Source organism: Cygnus olor, chromosome 5 (assembly GCF_009769625.2).
Source record: "Cygnus olor isolate bCygOlo1 chromosome 5, bCygOlo1.pri.v2, whole genome shotgun sequence".
NCBI classification, from domain to species: Eukaryota; Metazoa; Chordata; class Aves; order Anseriformes; family Anatidae; genus Cygnus; species Cygnus olor.
In genome coordinates this window covers 25,756,171-25,774,607 of record NC_049173.1, presented here as the reverse complement: position 1 = coordinate 25,774,607, position 18,437 = coordinate 25,756,171, and the positions used below count along the sequence as shown (strand labels likewise).

The window sequence follows — 18,437 nt, the reverse complement described above, 5'->3', positions numbered from 1 at the left end:
TGGAGTACAAAGGGTTCTGCATAGTCTTGTGATAATGTCCTAGAGAAAGGTAAAATTAGACTGTCCTTTAACGATGTTTTGTATTTTCTAAAATACTGAAAGTAATGGACAAATAAACATATACCACTATGAACTTCCAAAGGATCTCATTTGTCATGCCAAATCATCCACCAACACTGGGTGTATGCAACATTATTCAGAGCCACAGGACTCTGAAACGGATTTTATGTTAATGTTATTTTGCAGATAGGAAAACAACCTCTTTCCAAAGGCTTCTGGCTATTCACATCAATTGAAATTTGATGCAACTACACAAATTATGTCCTCCAAGGGCACCTGTGAATTGGCCTAGTGCTTTACCAGTTTTACGGTTTGTCACTCCAGACTGAAGTTTACATTATCCTTAAGCAATGTGACTAAGTGGGAGGAAGGACCATGGGCCAAGCTTTTCAAAGCTGTTTCTCACAGTTCCATTGCAGTTGGAAAGCCAAGAATGGTGGAACTGTGTTAGCCCCAGCACACATAGCACAACTCTGGGAGTTGTTCTAATTGATGCTGAATTCCTATTAGTCACAAGGGTATGTCCTGGCAGCCACGAAAAGCTGGAGTATAAAAGACATTCTGACCATTGACTTCTTTCCAGAATTACCTATTCCCATATAAGAGTTTGTGAGGAACAGGTGAAGTAGAGTCATTAATCCACCTCTACACCACCTACGGATTTATGTTCCATTAAGATACATTTCCAGTGCCAAAATTTCCCTCAAGGTCCCTTGAGCTGTCAGAATAGTATAAAAAGACAAGAATAATACTTTGCCCTCCCCCTTCAACATATCTACATACTTCTATTGTATACATTTCTATAAAGGCTGCAAAGTCAGCAAGTAGAAAGAACATCATTAATACATAAAATTGATCTAAAACTAGTTATAAATCTCACTGCAGAATTGTATTCAGACTTTTAATTCATGTAATTTAGCAAATATTAATTGTTTGGATAATCAGGGAATGGTTTTGTGATGTAGTAGCTTCTGAAGCAGAGTGAGCTGAAGACATCTGGTACTATTAACTTTGTTCCACAGGTGGGATTTTCTCTGGGACTTCCTTGTTGCTAATGGATGAGATGGTTTTCATGTTATTCAGAATGCATGTGAGTATGATACAGTCATCATCATTCTTTTATTACTTTTCTGATGATTTTTCATGCAAATCAAACCCTGGACCAAAAGAAGCTGTCTGAGTCAGTGCTTTCAATCCCTGTTTTCACAGGCACCTATGTCATATATGTCCTTGCATGCCCCTATATGTTACTTCATAGAATCATAGAATGATTTGCGTTGGAAGGGTCCTTAAAGATCACTTATTTCCAACCTCCTGCCAAGGGCAGGAACACCTCCCACCAGACCAGGTGGCTCAAAGCCCCATCCAACCTGGCCTTTAACAATTCCATCCACAGCTTCTCTGGGCAACCTCTTCCAGTGCCTCACCACCCTTAGAGTAAAGAAAGTGTCTCCAGAAAGTCACTAAGCTCCACTATGAAGATAGTTAGGAGTCCAGCCTTTTGCCTCTATAAATACCTATTAGAAGGGTGCTGCACAGTCTTGCTGTGATGACAAAACCCTAATTCCTGGAGAAGTTAGACTAAATTATTTTTGTGCTAATACTATGTATAAGGGATCAGAAGGACATCCATCCTAATATCTAATTCTTGCCAATGGTCAATAAAGGACCATTACACTAGTGTATGGCAAGATGACAAGTATATACTCTCTTCAGACTTCAAGGGTCCATGATCCAGGAACTCAAGAATCTTCTTAACTCTGTCCTTGCTCTCTCCTTTGTGACAGCATGGAACTATGGGAACAAGCCTTATATATGATTCCAAACTTATTCCTGTGTCCAGGTTTACTTCCTAGGTAGGACAGACCTTCATGTTCCATGTTTTTCACACTGTTCAGTGGAGTTGATTGAAAAACTCACACCTATACCTGGAGAGACAGGTCTCCCAGTTTACTTCCTTATTCCTCCCTCCAATTACATTTACCTTTTGCTAGACAGTTTGTTCTGTTTCATTTGTTTGTTTGTTTCTTTTCTGATGAATTAGTTTTTAGCCAAGTTAGAAAGCTGAATCTGCTGAGATCAGGGCTGGCATGAGAGGGAATGCAAGGCTCCTTTTAGTAGCCATGAATTATATCTGCTGAAGCTTTAATATGAAATTTCTACCTTAATTACATGTTTCACAGAAAAGTCAAGAGCTTTTTGTAATGTGCAGTAATTTCTTATGGCAATAACTGCAAACAATTGTAAAATTGTGCAATTTTATTAACAGGCAACTTCAGGAATCCTTTATTCATTCAAATTTGGCAAAGTATTTAGACATGAATTAAGTATTGCAAGCTGATAAATAGTGCACTGAAGAACAGGAATTAATTTACTCCTGATTTAGATGGTTTGATGCCTCTGACTTAAGCTGTTCCATGAACAGTTGAACTGATCTAAAAGTTCACCTAAGAAAACAACAAAAACATACAAACAAACAAAAAAGGGAGTTTTCATCCTCAGTTCCTTCTCCCCATTTGCTGTGTGGTCCTGCTCCTTCTCCTGTGGTAATTCTGAGTCTCACTGAATCCTATAAGCTGATTCAATTCACAAATTCATCAAAAACTGTGCCATTTTTGATAAATTAGTCTTCTCCTAGGAATGGAGTTTTGTATAGGCCCAGGGAAAACTACAATAAGGTCTACAGCTTGTACAAGGAGGGGTGCTGACATGGAGGAAAAAACACACCTTGTCCTTTTAGAACAATTAACTGCAAAATTGGAGCTTCCCATCTATGAAATCGAATACTAAATTTCAGTATATACCAAAATTTCATGAGACATACACCATACATGCATTATCTGTATAACAATGGAGTTTGCAGCTGTTTCAGTTCTTAGATATGTCAAATTGTTCAGATAATAAAACAATTCAGATAAAAAGAAAAAGAAGACAAAGGAAAAGGAAAATGATGTATTTAAAAAATCACCCTCCAGGGGCTAAATTAAGAAAGCCTTTTACCTATCTAACATACTTGCATTATTATTATTCCCCCTGTAGTGGAACTCAACATTTTTATCCATCCTGACTAGGATGTTCTAAGTGAAGATATAACACTATGAAATATATGCTATCAGACAAGACGGAAAAAAATGGCAATGGAAATAAAAGTTCTCATTTAACTTAGAGATGTACTAAATAAATGTGTATACATTGTGACTAGGATGCAGTTTTGCATTACAACTGAGCTGATCTAATGGTATGCAGCCACCAGAAAACAAATTCTTTTTTACAGCTTAATTTTCTGACATACCAACAAGCTGAATCAACTTTTCCTGAAGTTTTGCAACTGCTAGATCTGATGTAAGGGAAACAGTGGGAACATACCAAATACAGTAGAGAAGGGAGCTGGGTAGCAGGGAACCATAAGCAGGACTAACTTGCTCAGTGTCAGATCACCCTTTCACCAGGTTAATTGTAACATTACACTGCACTCTCATGACAGTGTATACACATATGCCTTTCATGTATACTTTTAGCATACGGTTTGGTGGTTGCCACTGACAACCTGTGTGGGTTGCCCCCTTTTCTGGCCTGGTATTGCCTGTTACACAACTGTATGAAGAAACAATTTGGGAAAACAAGCTGGCAAAAAAGAAAACCAAAAAGTGATTAATAGATCAATTTTCCACTGTCCCTGCTGATACTGTCATTGCATGACAGTGTAAGTATCAAGGGGAAAAAAGTAATTCCAAAATAATTGACCTTAAACTGTTGGGGAAACACATCTTCAAATTAAATATGCCTTTTCTTAGTTCTTTCTAGGATACAAAAAATGTCAAAAAACTTTTTTCCCTTTCTGTTTTTCCTTTCCTAATTTGTATTCCACTTTAGCAATCTCAGAACTATTTAATTTGAACCTTCCAGTTTGTGGCTGACTCACTCAGGGAAAGTGTCATGAGACAGGATAGAGGTTTCTGTCATAAAGATTTGCTGCTGTCTACAGGCACTTTTCCCATCCCACAGGCACTTTTCTCTTGTACTTCTTCCTCCTTTGTACTGCCACTGCCACTCATCTGATTCTTGTGTTGAGCTGATTCAGCTCACTAATGTGCTAAAGAAGAAGTATCCAACTTGCCTCCTGTGAGAAACCCACTTGATCTGAGTTGCTACAGGGAAAGTTATCTGAGTAGATGTTAGACGGATAGTACCATATATAGCACTTAGAGGTACAGCTCCGTTTTCTCAAAGGATAAGGTATGGCAGTGCCTTTTGCAGTTACGAGAAGTTAGTACTGCTATGGATCAACAGCCTGTCAGGGCTAAGGGAACACCAGGCAGCTCACTGCCCCTCTGAGGCACAATCCCTTCTGTGTGCTGCTCTTGAGCTGGTGCTGCTGAGCTCTGCCCCCAGCTTGACTCTGGTTGTAAAAGCACAGTCTAACCCTCTGTTTCTCACCAGGGAGTAATCAGTTTACTACAACATTGCAGCAGTTACGAACTTGCAAATATTTCCATTTTTTGCCCTTTCTTCCTCCTGAGAAATAAATTCAAAAGACAGCTCTATTGTGCCAAGACTATTTTGGAGATGGTATTTAACTTGCATCCTACTCAACATGAAGACTCTTGTTTCTCAAAACCCCCTCTAGACCTAGAATACACACTGGTGCATCTGCTCGTAAAAACATACAAAAAGCATAGTTCATAAAGATATTATCTCTCTTTTTATTTATTTATAGATTTACTTGGCACTTATTGGCCTAATGTAGTTATTTTAAGGACATACTTAAATACAGTATTAATGGCCAGCTTCTCTGACAGAATTGTTGGCATTGCTACAGTTACACTGTGCTTCCAACATATACAGTTTTAGTCTCTCATATCCTTAGCCTCTAAAAGCTAGTGCAAATACAAGTAAGAAAAAAACAAATGTAAAGAGGTAGAAAATTGCTTTTGTGCTTATTGTAAATGAAGATGTTAAATAGGGATTTTCCATACTTAAATGATCTCCCACTCATTCTACTACATGACTAAATAATGAGAAAAGTAAACATAGCTTCCCTTTTTCTTTCATTTTTCCTTTCCCTTTCCCTTTCCCTTTCCCTTTCCCTTCCCTTCCCTTCCCTTCCCTTCCCTTCCCTTCCCTTCCCTTCCCTTCCCTTCCCTTCCCTTCCCTTCCTTTATTCTTTAAAAAAAAAGGGGGGTTCCTTCCTCGTTTTATTTTAGGCATGTTCCATCCATGGTTAGAAATCAGCCATGACAGTGGTTTAATGCAAAATTTTTGTCCATGGAGAAATCAGGCATGACCACGTTCTACCCCTGAATGTGATCTTAATGTTTTATACCACTGACAAATCATTAACATCTGCTAATAACTCACCCAGCTGCTTTGTTAGATTGTTGTAAAAAAATCTTATGTATACCATAGATGTCTCCAACTTGTAGCCCATGTAACCTTTCCCAGCTGCTTAATCCTTATTTTAAACATCACTTAAAAATGCATACATATTTAAAACTATCCAATTTCTTCGTCTCCAGACTACTTTTTTAACCATGCTAACATCTGGTCATTTCCACTCCCCAATTCCCATTTTAAATACTTATTTTCAGCACATATTTTTCTTGTAAATAGAACCCCATGTACTTTATCACCTCCTAGCCCTCCACTTTCTGCTTTCTGCTCTTGCTCTCATACCACTCCATCCCTCATGGTTTCACTTGACTCATATTTTAAATACAGGATTGACACAGAGGGAAGATTATGTAAAGAGGTTCTTTGATTGTCTACCCTAATTTAGGCTTAGGGAAAGAAAATGGGGGCATGTCTAAAGGGAATAAACAAAGGGAAAGAGGAACAATGTACAGTAAAGGGGGTATAGGTAGTTGTTAGGGATGAAATTGCATAATGGAAACATTTGAACACTAGAAAATACTTCCTGGCTGTGAGAGCTAGTAGGCTATGCAGGAGCCTCCAAAGGGAATTAGAAGGCACTTGTCACCTGGCACACTTTAAAATAGGCTGGAAAGCAGCTGTGGTTTAGGGCCAGGCAGCTAACAGAACCAAGGATCTCTGAACAGGAGCAGAAGGCTCTGCTCCCCATCCTGCCTCATTATCCTAAGAAGTCAGAGGGGAAGGAGAGGACAATTAGGAACTCCTCCAGGACCAGGCATAAGAAAGCTGGGAAGAAGAGGACAAACCCAGTCCCATGGCCTGGGAGCCATTTCCATGCTGGGGATGTGGGTGAGATGGGAGGACAAGTGGGAGAGGGAGAGGGAGAAGCAGAGGGAGAGGGAGAGGAGAGAGGAGAGGAGGGGAGGGGAGGGGAGGGGAGGGGAGGGGAGAGGAGCTCAGCACTGGGATGGGAATTTCTGAGTGCTGGTACAGCAGTGGCTGGAGGAACATCATGGATGCAGACTGTAACACCTCATTTGGAAACTGGCTGTGAATTTAAGTGCTGGTTACACTGTCCTGGTCAAAATTGCCTCTAGCAGTTTTGGTATCGTTCCTCATTGCTATGAACTAGCAGATAAATAGGCAAATAGATCTTCCATGTCCAGAATGAATAAATCAGATTCATAAATGTTGTACAGGATAGTCCACATTACATTGATTGCTAAGAATCTAACATTATTTCTTTCTCACCATTTGAGTGAGGCAATTTACGTAGCTCAAAGAAGGTATATTAGCACATTATGATAATTTAGATTTTTTTTTTTTTTTAACAGCAATAGAATAGCATATCCTGAGGCTATGGGAATCTCAATAAATAAAATAATTAAACACATTTATTGTTTAATGCAAACCATAACACATAATATAACACTGCAGGGTATTTTCTGTACAAATATGGATATATTTTTTCAGACCTCTTAGCCTGATGCATCCATTCTCATATCTGTATAAATCTTGAGATACCTCAAAGAGAATCTAAGCAACTCTACACCTCTTATTTTTTAGGTAGGTTCTACCTAGAGAAGCAGCCAATTGTACAATGAGCATATTTTGGAAGGCATTTAGTCCTTGGTTCTCTTCCTTTTCTTCCTCTTCCCAGTAAATAGTGCTACAAAAGAATTATTCCAACATATCAGCAATCCATGACATGGCTCTTATCTATAGTTACAGTTTTGGAACTCTTTTGTCACATTTGCCTACTCTGCCTGGAAGAGGGTTATCTGTAGTCTTACGTTAGGAAAGGAAATATTTTCATAAAATTAAAATAAAAACAAAAGGAAGGAAAAAATTCAGAGCTTTCCTGAATTTAAACCAGGAGTGCACAATGTGCAGCCCATGAAATCATAAAATGCAGTCCATACAACCATCTTGAAACTGCATCATGAGGACACAGCTAATCAACTGCAGTTTTTTCCAGTGCTAGTGATCTTAAACATCAAGAAACTTTCCTTTCTCTACCAAGGAAGATACTGTACCAGTACAATCAAATGTGTCTTTATACATTTTTTTTTAAAGATGTAAATATAATATATGTAGATTACAGAAGGGAAACCCTCAGGCTCTTGTCATATTACAAGTTCTGCCCATGTAGCTGCCAGGAATTCTTTACGTGAAGCTGGTACCTGATGGTTGTAAGCAGTGGAAATCCAAACAGAAAGAGTATTGTGCTATGGCATTAGAAGGAAAGCAAAACATAAATTAAAGGGACCTGAAATGAACTATTCTAGTTCACTGTCAAAATCAGATGAAAAGCAGAACAACAAGCATAAAATTGTGAAACGCACAAATGCATGTTTACATTTGGCAGATGTCCATAGTCAAAAGCCTGGTCACTAGTAGGATGGATGATATTTGGTATGTCTTTTAGTATGATTTCCAGTTGTTCCTCAGATTGTCTGCACAAGGAATCATTTGTAAAGGGTTCTACAAAACAGAGCTGTGCTTGGGATGTGTAAAAGGACAGACAAAAAGACGAACCCAAACAAAAATCTGCAACAAAAATACAGACTACATGTTGAAGAGCACTAAGGCCACTCCAAGTCATCTTTGATACAGCTTCCTTCCAGAAATCCAACATATACCTTACACACCTACTGGTCTGAAAAGAAAATGTGCAATATACCATCAGACATTTCTTCTTGTCAGTCTTGGCTCTTCCTCAGGCATTCTTTCTCATTTGCTCTCTGTGGGAGACTGTCCGCTTGCTTCCACTCCTGAGAAGCTCATTCCCACATCTGCTGCTGCCTCTCTCCTTAATCCTCCTAGGACAGTCTCAGCATTTACCTCCTGCACACAGACCACTTCTCTTCCTTCTAGTGTAAGAGACTGGCCAGCTGCACACCTGTCCAGATAGCTAATTAGGCATCTAGAGGCTTTTTTTTTTTTTTTTTAAATTTTATTCCCCTACCATCCTTAGAAACAGGGAAAGAATTCTTTAAAAGGGAAATAGAGAAATAGATATTAATCCACTATCTTGAGCATGTTAAAGGTGGATATGGCTTATTTGGCAGGTGTTGGAAATTTCACACTGTTATATCTCTCAAGTGAGTCAAAAAATAGGGTTGTTTTCGTATGGCCAGTGTAATGGCACAGATAACACGTAACTTAAAAGGTAATATCATTGAGCTGCTCTGTAAAATGGAAATGATTATTTCATGGGATTTCAGTTTTTTAAGAAAGCACCTAAAGTTTATAAAAATACACAGTAAATGGCAGAATGTTCAATAAAAATTACAGAAAAGCTTCAGAAAAGAGCTCCGACAGCCTATTTTGCTGACGGACAAACATTCAGTTTCTAACAGAGCGGTGATAAGCTTATTCTAAAATCAAGAAACACTATGTTACAGTTTTTACAAAAATCAACGCTGATTTGAAATAGAGATACTGTTAAGCACTTTTGCAGTTTGACCACAAATGGCACAGTATCACATGAGGAGATGATGATATATTTATAGTTCTTTTTATCCCAAAGGATCTCAAAAGTCTTTATAAAACATACATATGGTACGCCTACGAATAAAAATAAAAAATAATAATAATAATAAAAAAACATAACAAAAATCACTTTGACCAGCACTGCAAATCAGAGCATCTGTTTAACAGTGCACATCAATACTGTTGTTTAATTCAGGGAAGGATTTAAATTGGAATAGTACATCTAGCTGGAATTATTAGCCTGTACGCCCTTATTAATTCCTAACAGTTTGTATGTAGAAGAAAAACAAAGGGCAAATTACTGACTCCTGGATCACATCCACATCCAAATCATTGTAAACTTGAGATAAGTTCTTATTATACAAAACTTGGGTCTGTAAGGAAATATTCAAAGCATTTAAAAACTGAAATTCAAATGCCAAAAACAGAGTATCAGCTACAAAATGCACACAGACCGTATGAACAATTGTGCCAAAAGCCACTGATAAATCAAGTAAGACTAATCCCAGAGAAAAGCCTTGATATTTGGTTGAAATAAAGACAATAAGTTGATTTGGTCAGGGATTATTTTTATAATTTTTTTCCCCACAATGAAAACAATGACAACAACAAAAAACTTTTATCAGGAAACAATCAGTTTCAATATATTTTTATCTACATTTTTAGATGATAGTGGTTCTCTATGTTTTCAACATTTTCAACCCAAAACTGCTGTTTTTCTGGATAAAAAAAAAAAATAAAAGAAGAATCTTAAGTGAAAATTTCCAAAAGTCAAAATTAATTAAATGTAGTCTTTCGTTGGCCAAATTTAATTGTTTTTATAATAGTCTTCTGAGATTTCACCTCAAGAGCAGAATACGGAATTGTTTGGTATCCTGATAATTTTCCCAGGACAGGAAGACTATGCTTAAAACTATTATGAATGTAGCTAGAGCAGTTCGCATGAAGTAACATGAACTTAACACAGCATGATGTGAACCAAGTCAGCTATGATCATTTGGAAATGGTAACATTGTATAAGGAAAATGAACTCTTCCTTAAACCATGTTTTTTAAGAAACAGGCTCCACTACTGCTCACTTAAACAAAAAAGACCAGAAATCAAAGAGGAATTAATGATATAAAGGAAGTAGCTCTTGCAAAACAACAGATGGAATGAGATCGGAAACACATGTAGTAAGCTGAACTTTTTAATAAGACCAAAATGACAGAATTGGAACAAAGGAACAAAATGGATAAACACACACACACACAAATCAGCAGAACAGTTGCTAACTAGAAATGGGTCTGTACTGCAGAGTTCAAATTTGGACTCAGATCCCAAATTCTCTACTAAATTCAGGGCTTTAGATCCACGATGTTGGTCTGGATTGTTGCAGAAAGAGTGGCAAACCATAAAATCTTGATCATGACTAGAGGAAAACTTTCTCTAAACTTTTTAAGGCGAATTATTGGCCTTATTTTCTAATGTTGATATTCTGGATCACACAAAAGATGGAAAATAAGTTCACACACAGATCCTGCTCTAATGCTGAACTATGTAAAAAGGCATTAAAGTAGAAGCAACATATTTTTCCCAGATTCTACCAAAGGTGGGAAACAGCTTTAAGAAAAATAACAGGGATGTACAGTAGGTTGATCAGGAAAACAAGTAACATATTCTCCTGAGGAACAAGTAAGAGATTTTGAAGGAATGTCTCTTAGGTTGTCTCTTGGGCTTTGCTTTCCAAATTGCACACATCCATCCCAATGTGAGGCCATGTTATGAAGACACAATTAAGTCTGAAAATAGAAGAGACTATTTAAATAAAGAATAAAAAATTAAAAGTATCTGGAAATGTCATTATTTGAATTAAGTAGAAAAGCATTAAAACATTGCCTCTTGAATATGTTTAATTTGTAATGATACAAGCTATCTTGATGGCTCTCTTTAAACAATAATTAATTAGAGTTTCTCCAAACCCTTTAGATGGTAGTTGGCTTACAATAACATTTACCACTCTCTGAATATGTTGTGTGGAATTGAAACCCCTTAATTTTCAAGGGGTATGAACTAATATATTTCCACTGAATTCAGCACAGATCTGGAGCATAATTTTGTATTAGTATGACGTGAGAGAAAACATCTTTCTTTTAAATATTTGTCTCAAAATGTATAGTTATGTCAAATTGCTGCCAAAATGAAAGAGAGAAGTAAACGATTCATCTAATCTGTATAAAAATATTTCTGTTCACAGGACCTTCAGATACAAATCTTTTTAGATGCCTTATGTATTTGAAATTTTTCAGTGATATCTTGTTATTTTTTCTTTATTATTTCAAAGCACCTAATCACACATTTCTTCATCTGTGTTTTCTATTAAATTCTGTCATGTAGATACAATTGCTAAAAAGAGTTATAAAATATGGTTTCCATTTCGTAACTAAAGAATACTGAGCCACATCCAAAATGAGTATTTCCATTTCGATACGTGCTTCACAGTATTTATGAATACTTGCACTAGCAACTTTGAAATTTGTTTTCATGAACAGTGAAGTGACAGAAATTCAGATATATAAATACTGTTGATTAATGAAAAAGAGGAGGCACATGTAAAGGTAACCAACATTTATACCTGAGGAAGTATTAGCTAACATTTTATTTCTGGTCATAGGATTTATAAGTTCTAATTTTGCAGTGTCCTTCTTGGCTGCATGCATTTTAGAGATGTTAAAATGCAATAGCAAGGAAAATTATACGCCAGTGCAGGTAGTTTGGAAGTTAGCAGGCTCCTGAAAATGTCAGTTTTATGGCAGCAACCCAGTAGCAGGAAATTAACCATTGTTTTGTTTGTTTGTTTGTTTTTTGTTTTTTTCCACCTAAAACTTGAAGGTGTTCAAAGCTATGGGACCACATAAAGGCATAATCTGGAGCCACAGTGACATCTTCCAGTCAGGTTTGCCTGACTGATCCCTCAAACAGCATCAGCTTTCCCTCAACTTCTGATAGCTTCCTATAATTCTCTCCGTTTTGCTCTGCAACTGGTCCTGTGAGCTATTGCACAAGTATTTTTTTTTCGGCAGTAAAAGGCTATTAATTTATTAATTTTATATGTTTGCTTAAACCAAAACATATGCCAGTAGGGCCAAAGGATAAACTCTAGGTGGAAAAGTACTCTGATAATTTTAATATAAAATTAATATTTATATATATGACAATGTTTTGTCCTACATATCATGATCTAGAATACCTTTTATCATCCTTTTGTAAGTCTAATGAATGACATCATAGCCCACATTAGACATAAGAAAAGAAAAGGGTTTGAAAATAAACAAAACCAGACTAAGACACTTTTCTACTCACTTTCCAGTAAAGAAAGACCATATAGGCTTCTTAATTAAAAAAATGAACTTTCTGTGTCTTGACTGTGTCTGTACCAGAGAGATCTTACTTGCTACTGCTCTCCCTGCTTGTACATAGGCAGACACAAACACTTACCACGTTCTGTAAAACTTGCTCGTATTTAGGATGACAAAAATGGAGATTTATTTAATCTACGAATCAGTAAAGTAATCCTAAGGGTAACTGGTAAATAAAACAGCTAACCAAAAGTCTCTGTCATATTGAAAGACTAACAAATATAGCACAAATATTTGAATAGTGTCTCATCAGAAACTATACCAATATATTTTCTAATTGAGAAGAGAGCTTTATTTCAAAGAAGAATTGAGATTCATAGGGCTAAAACAATGGATTATAAGTTATCTCTCTCTAGCCAGGTCACTTACATGAATTTCTGAAAATAGTGATATTTGGTGTTCTGATAGATAAAATAAAATTATTGTCTAATGCCTATTAAGAAACAAACAAACAAACAAAAGTCTATTAAGCATTTTGTTGGTCTGTAGTTTATAAAAATGCATTTATATATATATATGTTATTCCTTCTCTGATATGTGTTATGAATAAAGAAGTTAAGCATTGTTACTGTAAAATAATAGAAAATTACTAAACACAGAAAAGATATTGCAAAATGTCGCAAAAGAGCCAAACCATTTTCCAGGGTTTCAAAATAATCTTTGACAGGAACTTTCATTTCTCCAATTTTTTATTAAAAACATACACACACACAAAAATTATAACAACCAAGCCATGATCCTGAGCTACAAATCCACTAGATATGAGCCTCTGGCATCCTCCCTAAACTTCAGAATGCTAATTTAGATCAAATAAGATTCCACTCATTTGAAAAAGCCATGGGACTTTCCAACAAACAAATGCTTAACAGAAAAAATGAAGGAAAATCAAAACATAATAAAAATTAAGCAAGAAATAGTGGTTTTATAAATTCTTTCACCTAGTCATAAAAATAAATAAATAAATAAATAAATAAATAAAACAAAACCCAGCAACCTATATTAGCTGGATTAGCTGGAAGCAATTAAGAAATGAGAGATTATCAGTACAATGTTAGAAAAGAGTGAGTGCACTGCAGTGCTGAGAGACACTGAAACAAAAGAATAAAGTAAATGAAAATGCATTACAATCCATTCTAAATTCAAAGTTAATAATTAAAACCAATGTTTCACCTGAACCTCTGTGCGGCCACGAATTAACCTGCTATAGCAGTTTTGAGAACTTTGGACCGTTGCAAAACAAAGGGAAGGGGCATGAACATGACACTGAATGGTGGATGAGATAAAAGAATACTTTATTCTGGGTTTTGCCACTGGCTTTCAAGATGTAAATATTTATACTAGCCAATACTAACCTCAGCAGAATTACCAGAATCCGTATAATATCTCTGAATACATCTGCACCACCAGAACACAGGAAAGCTATTACTTGGGTACAGCTCAATTCTGCAAAGAGTTGCAGTGGCGGAGAAATTTGCTTAATGGCTTTTTTACTTGATTCAGCCCTTTGTTTTTGCCATGAACTGTAATCTGATTTCTTTTACACACCTATTGTTCTTCCATTTTTTTTTCTTCTTTCTTCTTTAATTCCATTATGCATAGACTCAGGTTTCACATTTAAAGGGTTCTTAATATTTATAATTTTTATAATTTTTTTAAAATGTTGAGAAAGCTTCACAAACATCCCCTTACACTCTTCAATGCTACCCATTTCTGGATCTCAGATGTGATTAGCATTTTCTATATTAACAGTATAACAAAAAAACAGTAAAATCTGGAGTAGAAATGGGGAACTCTGACCTTCTGAACATCCACTCTAAGTTTGGTTTCTGTCAGAAAGCTGGGAGTATATCTGTTAATTGCCAGTTTATCAGAACACATGTAACTAATGTTTTTTATGATATATAATATGCAGCATGTTCTGAATCATGGATGATAGTAAGGATAGTATTAAGTTCTTTCAACCAAGACTGGGGGCATGAGGATGGGTTGGATGACAACCTCAAAGGCAGCAAAGACATGAGGAGTAAAACACTGATGCTGCATTTATACTATGGAAGAATACAACACCTAGTTTAGTACAAAGGAAAACGGGAAGAGGTAACTCAGCCAGAGCTTTAAACAATTCTTACAGCACAACAGGCCAAAATGATGCCTCTAAAGCGTATCCTATGAGAACTACAGGAGAGACAGAAAAGCAAGACAGATTTTTTTTTCTTGTAAGTTTGGTCTTGTATCTGTTTTGCTTGTACCCTCTTGTTTCAGAGTCTTTAATTTCAGTCTTTCTATGTAAATCATGTTTTATTTGAAAAGTCTCAGTATACTGAAAGGGGCACACAGAGGACCCACTTGAAACTACTGGGTGTATTGTCTCCATATGAATCAATATATTCCATATTATGAAGGCATCCAGAAGAATTTTCAGAGCAAACTCCAAGCACCAAGGAGTACCTGCTGCACCCAGGCAGCAGTTAATGTGGATGGAGCCTCCATTGCTCTCCTATGGTTTGGGGCAATGACCACAGATGGCCTCCTTCTGCAAAAAGCAAGCTGCAGAAAAGTATCTCAAGGCCTTAGGCAAACCCCAGAATGTGATTTAAACATAAGCCAAAATATATCTGTAACAAATTCACGTTGGCTGACTGAAACTAGAACCTCAAGTCCTTATTGACTGCTTAAAGCATATTCCAAACACCACAACTGATCTCCTCACTATTTGTAGAGGGGTCTGATACATCTCCCAGTGAAATGTTTTCACTTAGATGAGTGAGACCTAGACAGAGGTCTAGGTATATGGTATTTGAGCAGGCTACCCAGGGAAGCAGTTGAGTCTCCATCCCTGGAGGTATTCAAAAGACATATAGATGTGGTGCTTCGAGACATAGTTTAGTGGTAAGGACACAACTATTATTAACTGATATTTTTCAGTTTCAATAAACAACATTGAAAAAATCATTTGACCAAATTTTCCAGGTCACTTTATCATTTATGCTTACACATAAACAAATAGTCAGAAAAGGAAATAGGGACAAAAGATGAAATCATAAAGTTACATAGCTTATAAAGCAAATATGGAACACCTCATTTCACCATTTTTATCATTTGTATCAGCTCTCAGAAATCTGTGAAAATGATTTTGGAGGCAATATGGCATTTCCCACTTAAAAAAAGAAGTATTGCTGCAGATGATACAGACAGTAAGTGAATTTAACTGTGGCCCTCTTCATATAATAGGATTTTGTTACAATGTTAAAAATGCATGTCAGAAAACGTATTTAACACCTTTAGATGACCTCTAATCAGAAATGTGTTATGCTATTCAAATTCCAACTGCCAAATGCTGTAGATACAGGTAAGTAAATATAAATGCCATTAAAGGTACAAGTTATCTTACTTCGAGAAGTTCTAGCATTTTATTTTTTGACAGCTCCTAATCTGGATATCTTCCAGTGTCAACAAAACATGTTCAAGCAGAATCTTACCTTGTTTTCACTACATCAAGGGGATGCATCAGGCAAATTTCTACAAGACCTATAAAATAATAATAAAAAAAGGCCTAATAAGCATTCGTACAAACAGTAGTTTCATTTTCATTGACTCCAATAGTTTTTGAAGTTTGAAAAGTAAAGTAAAAACCTAATCGTATCCTTGATGTTACAGCATTAAAATATCTCATATATTAAACATACTCTTCTGTAGTGTATTGGAACCTTCAGAGATTTTAGACAGTACACCCAGTGATAGTTGTTTACTGCAGCGGGGAAAGTGAGGACATATGCTATGTGATAATTTTATTCATTGTTTTTACTTAGCTTTCTGCCTTAAGAACACCAGGCATATTGGACGGGCATCATAAATAAATAAGTACTGCTGAAAGTAGTGAAGGAGGGGAGTTCAGGTTAGCACTGGCTTCTTTGTCATACAAAACTAATCCCTAAAGATACTGACTGCTATTATGCAACACAGTGCTGGGGGCTCAGATGAACTTGGTAAGTTCAAAAAAATAACAGCTGTTTTTTGAGCTGGTTATTTGGGTTGTGGCCTTGCTTGTTCTTCATCCTGTGATCTTCATTGCACTGATGAGCTGTCCAGGCTTTTCCCCTTCCTGTTTCACCACCCATCAACCCAATTCACATTCTGGGGACTTTCCATGTTCAAGAGTGGAGGGTGTGGATAGCAAGGGGAAAATGCTGAGGAAAAAAGAGATCTGGAAAATCCCTAATGCACCTGCCACCACTGACTTCAAAATTGGTTCCATTACTGTTTTGCACCCACGTGCCACCTCATTAGAAGTCCAGAATTTTATCACCCACATTTTGCTCCTACTCCATGGCATATGCCACCTTTCATTATTTCAGAGAACTTCTGAGCTTCTCTACATTTTCTTATATCTGCTAGGCTTGCCTACATCCTTGTCCATTCTATGTATGTATCTCACTTCAAACAGCAAACATACAAGAAGAACATGTATTTAACAAGACAACAGTAAAAGTATATTTTGAGATCCGTCAATATAAAGAGATGATAAAAACAACTGCACAAATTTTAAAGGATTTTGAACTACTGAGAAAAAATGCATCTGTACATCCAAGATACTAGATTACCATACCTTTGAATTTTCTGTGCCCTGGCTTACTAAGACTAATAAGCTTCCATGGTCACTTTTTATCCAGAGTAAGAAATTTAATGGTATAACATGCAAAAACTGTTTCTGAAGACTATATTGATCATAATGTTTCAATGCATCTGTTTCACTTATTCATTATTTTAGCAAGAATAATTACAAACCACTTGTAATATAGAGTGTGTATTTTGGTGATTCATGGCTAAACTTCCAAAAATCTTAATCATAGAATTATAGAATCACAGAATTTGGTTTGGGTAGGAAGGGACATTAAAGACCATTCAGTTCCAGTGCCCCTGCCATGGGCAGGGAAACCTGCTGCTAAACTAAATTGCTCAAAGCCCCATCCCACCTGGTCTTGAACCCTTCCAGGGTTGTAGCACCCACAGCTACTCCGGGCAAGTTTTTCCAGTGCCCCTACACCCTTAAGTGAAGAATTTCTTCCTAATATCTAATCTAAACCTATTCTCTTTCAGTTTAAAAACATTACCCCTTGTCCTGTCATTACACACCCTGATAGAGTCTCTTTCTTGCAGATTCCCTTTAAGTATTGGAATGCTTCTATAAGGTCTCCCTGGAGCATTCTCTTCTCTAGGCTAAGTAACCCCAATTCTCTCAGCCTCCCTTCATAGGAAAGACAGAACTTGATTCAGAAAAACATTCTTATTCAGGTTAGAATATCTTCAAAGACCTTTCTTTACACATACCAGAGAGACCTACAGAAGCCCATGTTAAAGTTCCACTAGGTGCTCTCCTCATTCATATGCCACTGTCTTTTGGTACAGATCTTGTGCTCTTGTTTTAATGGCACAGAATATGGCTGGGCTTACTAAAGTTAACAATCTCTAAAACTTAAAGCAATTTATTACATGCTAGGCTCCTGAATTACTTTCACTTCACACAGACGTGAAAATATCATGAAATTTGAAATGCCTCCCCCCACTCTCCCCCCACCGACTATTACTACTGAAGCAATGGAATTTGCATTTTGGCCCTGTTCTGCAGCAGACTTGATGCAAAAAGATTCTTGTTGGGCTTCATGTCAGGCTCTGCCTAGGCAGAGAACACTGCAGTATCAGAAATTGAGTTGCTTTTTCCATTACTGATTATAAATCTAAATGAGGCTTACAGTTTCCATTTTATAACTACTAAAGGTAGTAGTTCAAGTGTAATAGGAAAACAGTTTTATTTTATTACTACTATTTTGAAGTTTATGTAAGAAAGGATTAAATTTCAAAACATTATCTATTTTCTATTTCAACTTTATCCAAACTTCCTGAGTAATAAATGTTCTTATCTAAATAAGCCTTTTACATTGAACCAAAGCATTAGCAGAGTGAACATTCTCATTATAGTCAAAGGAAAGTTAGCCAATATATGCAATATATATGTAATTTTTTTGAGTTAGTCACAGGAGGGCATAAGCTGTAATGCTAACATTCTCAATTAAATGCATTTGAGCAGGAGTTTACGCAAAAGTTTGCAAAGATGTT

General features: G+C 36.5%; 1 protein-coding gene and 1 long non-coding RNA gene across 2 annotated transcripts in view; both read right to left on the bottom strand.

Annotated features, from left to right (window-relative positions):
- The window catches only part of SLC25A21 (solute carrier family 25 member 21), a 252,422-nt gene that overhangs the window by 94,681 nt on the left and 139,304 nt on the right, over window positions 1–18,437 (bottom strand). Inside the window, exon 2 of the mRNA XM_040557950.1 lies at window positions 15,803–15,851. Within this exon, the coding sequence (XP_040413884.1) occupies window positions 15,803–15,851 (49 nt within the window). The remainder of the gene's footprint in view (window positions 1–15,802; window positions 15,852–18,437) is intronic.
- Window positions 10,101–12,752, bottom strand: LOC121070872. The gene is made up of 2 exons (XR_005820272.1): window positions 12,693–12,752; window positions 10,101–10,706 (listed from the first exon to the last, which is right to left on the bottom strand). It is a non-coding gene; the product is annotated as an uncharacterized LOC121070872 (long non-coding RNA).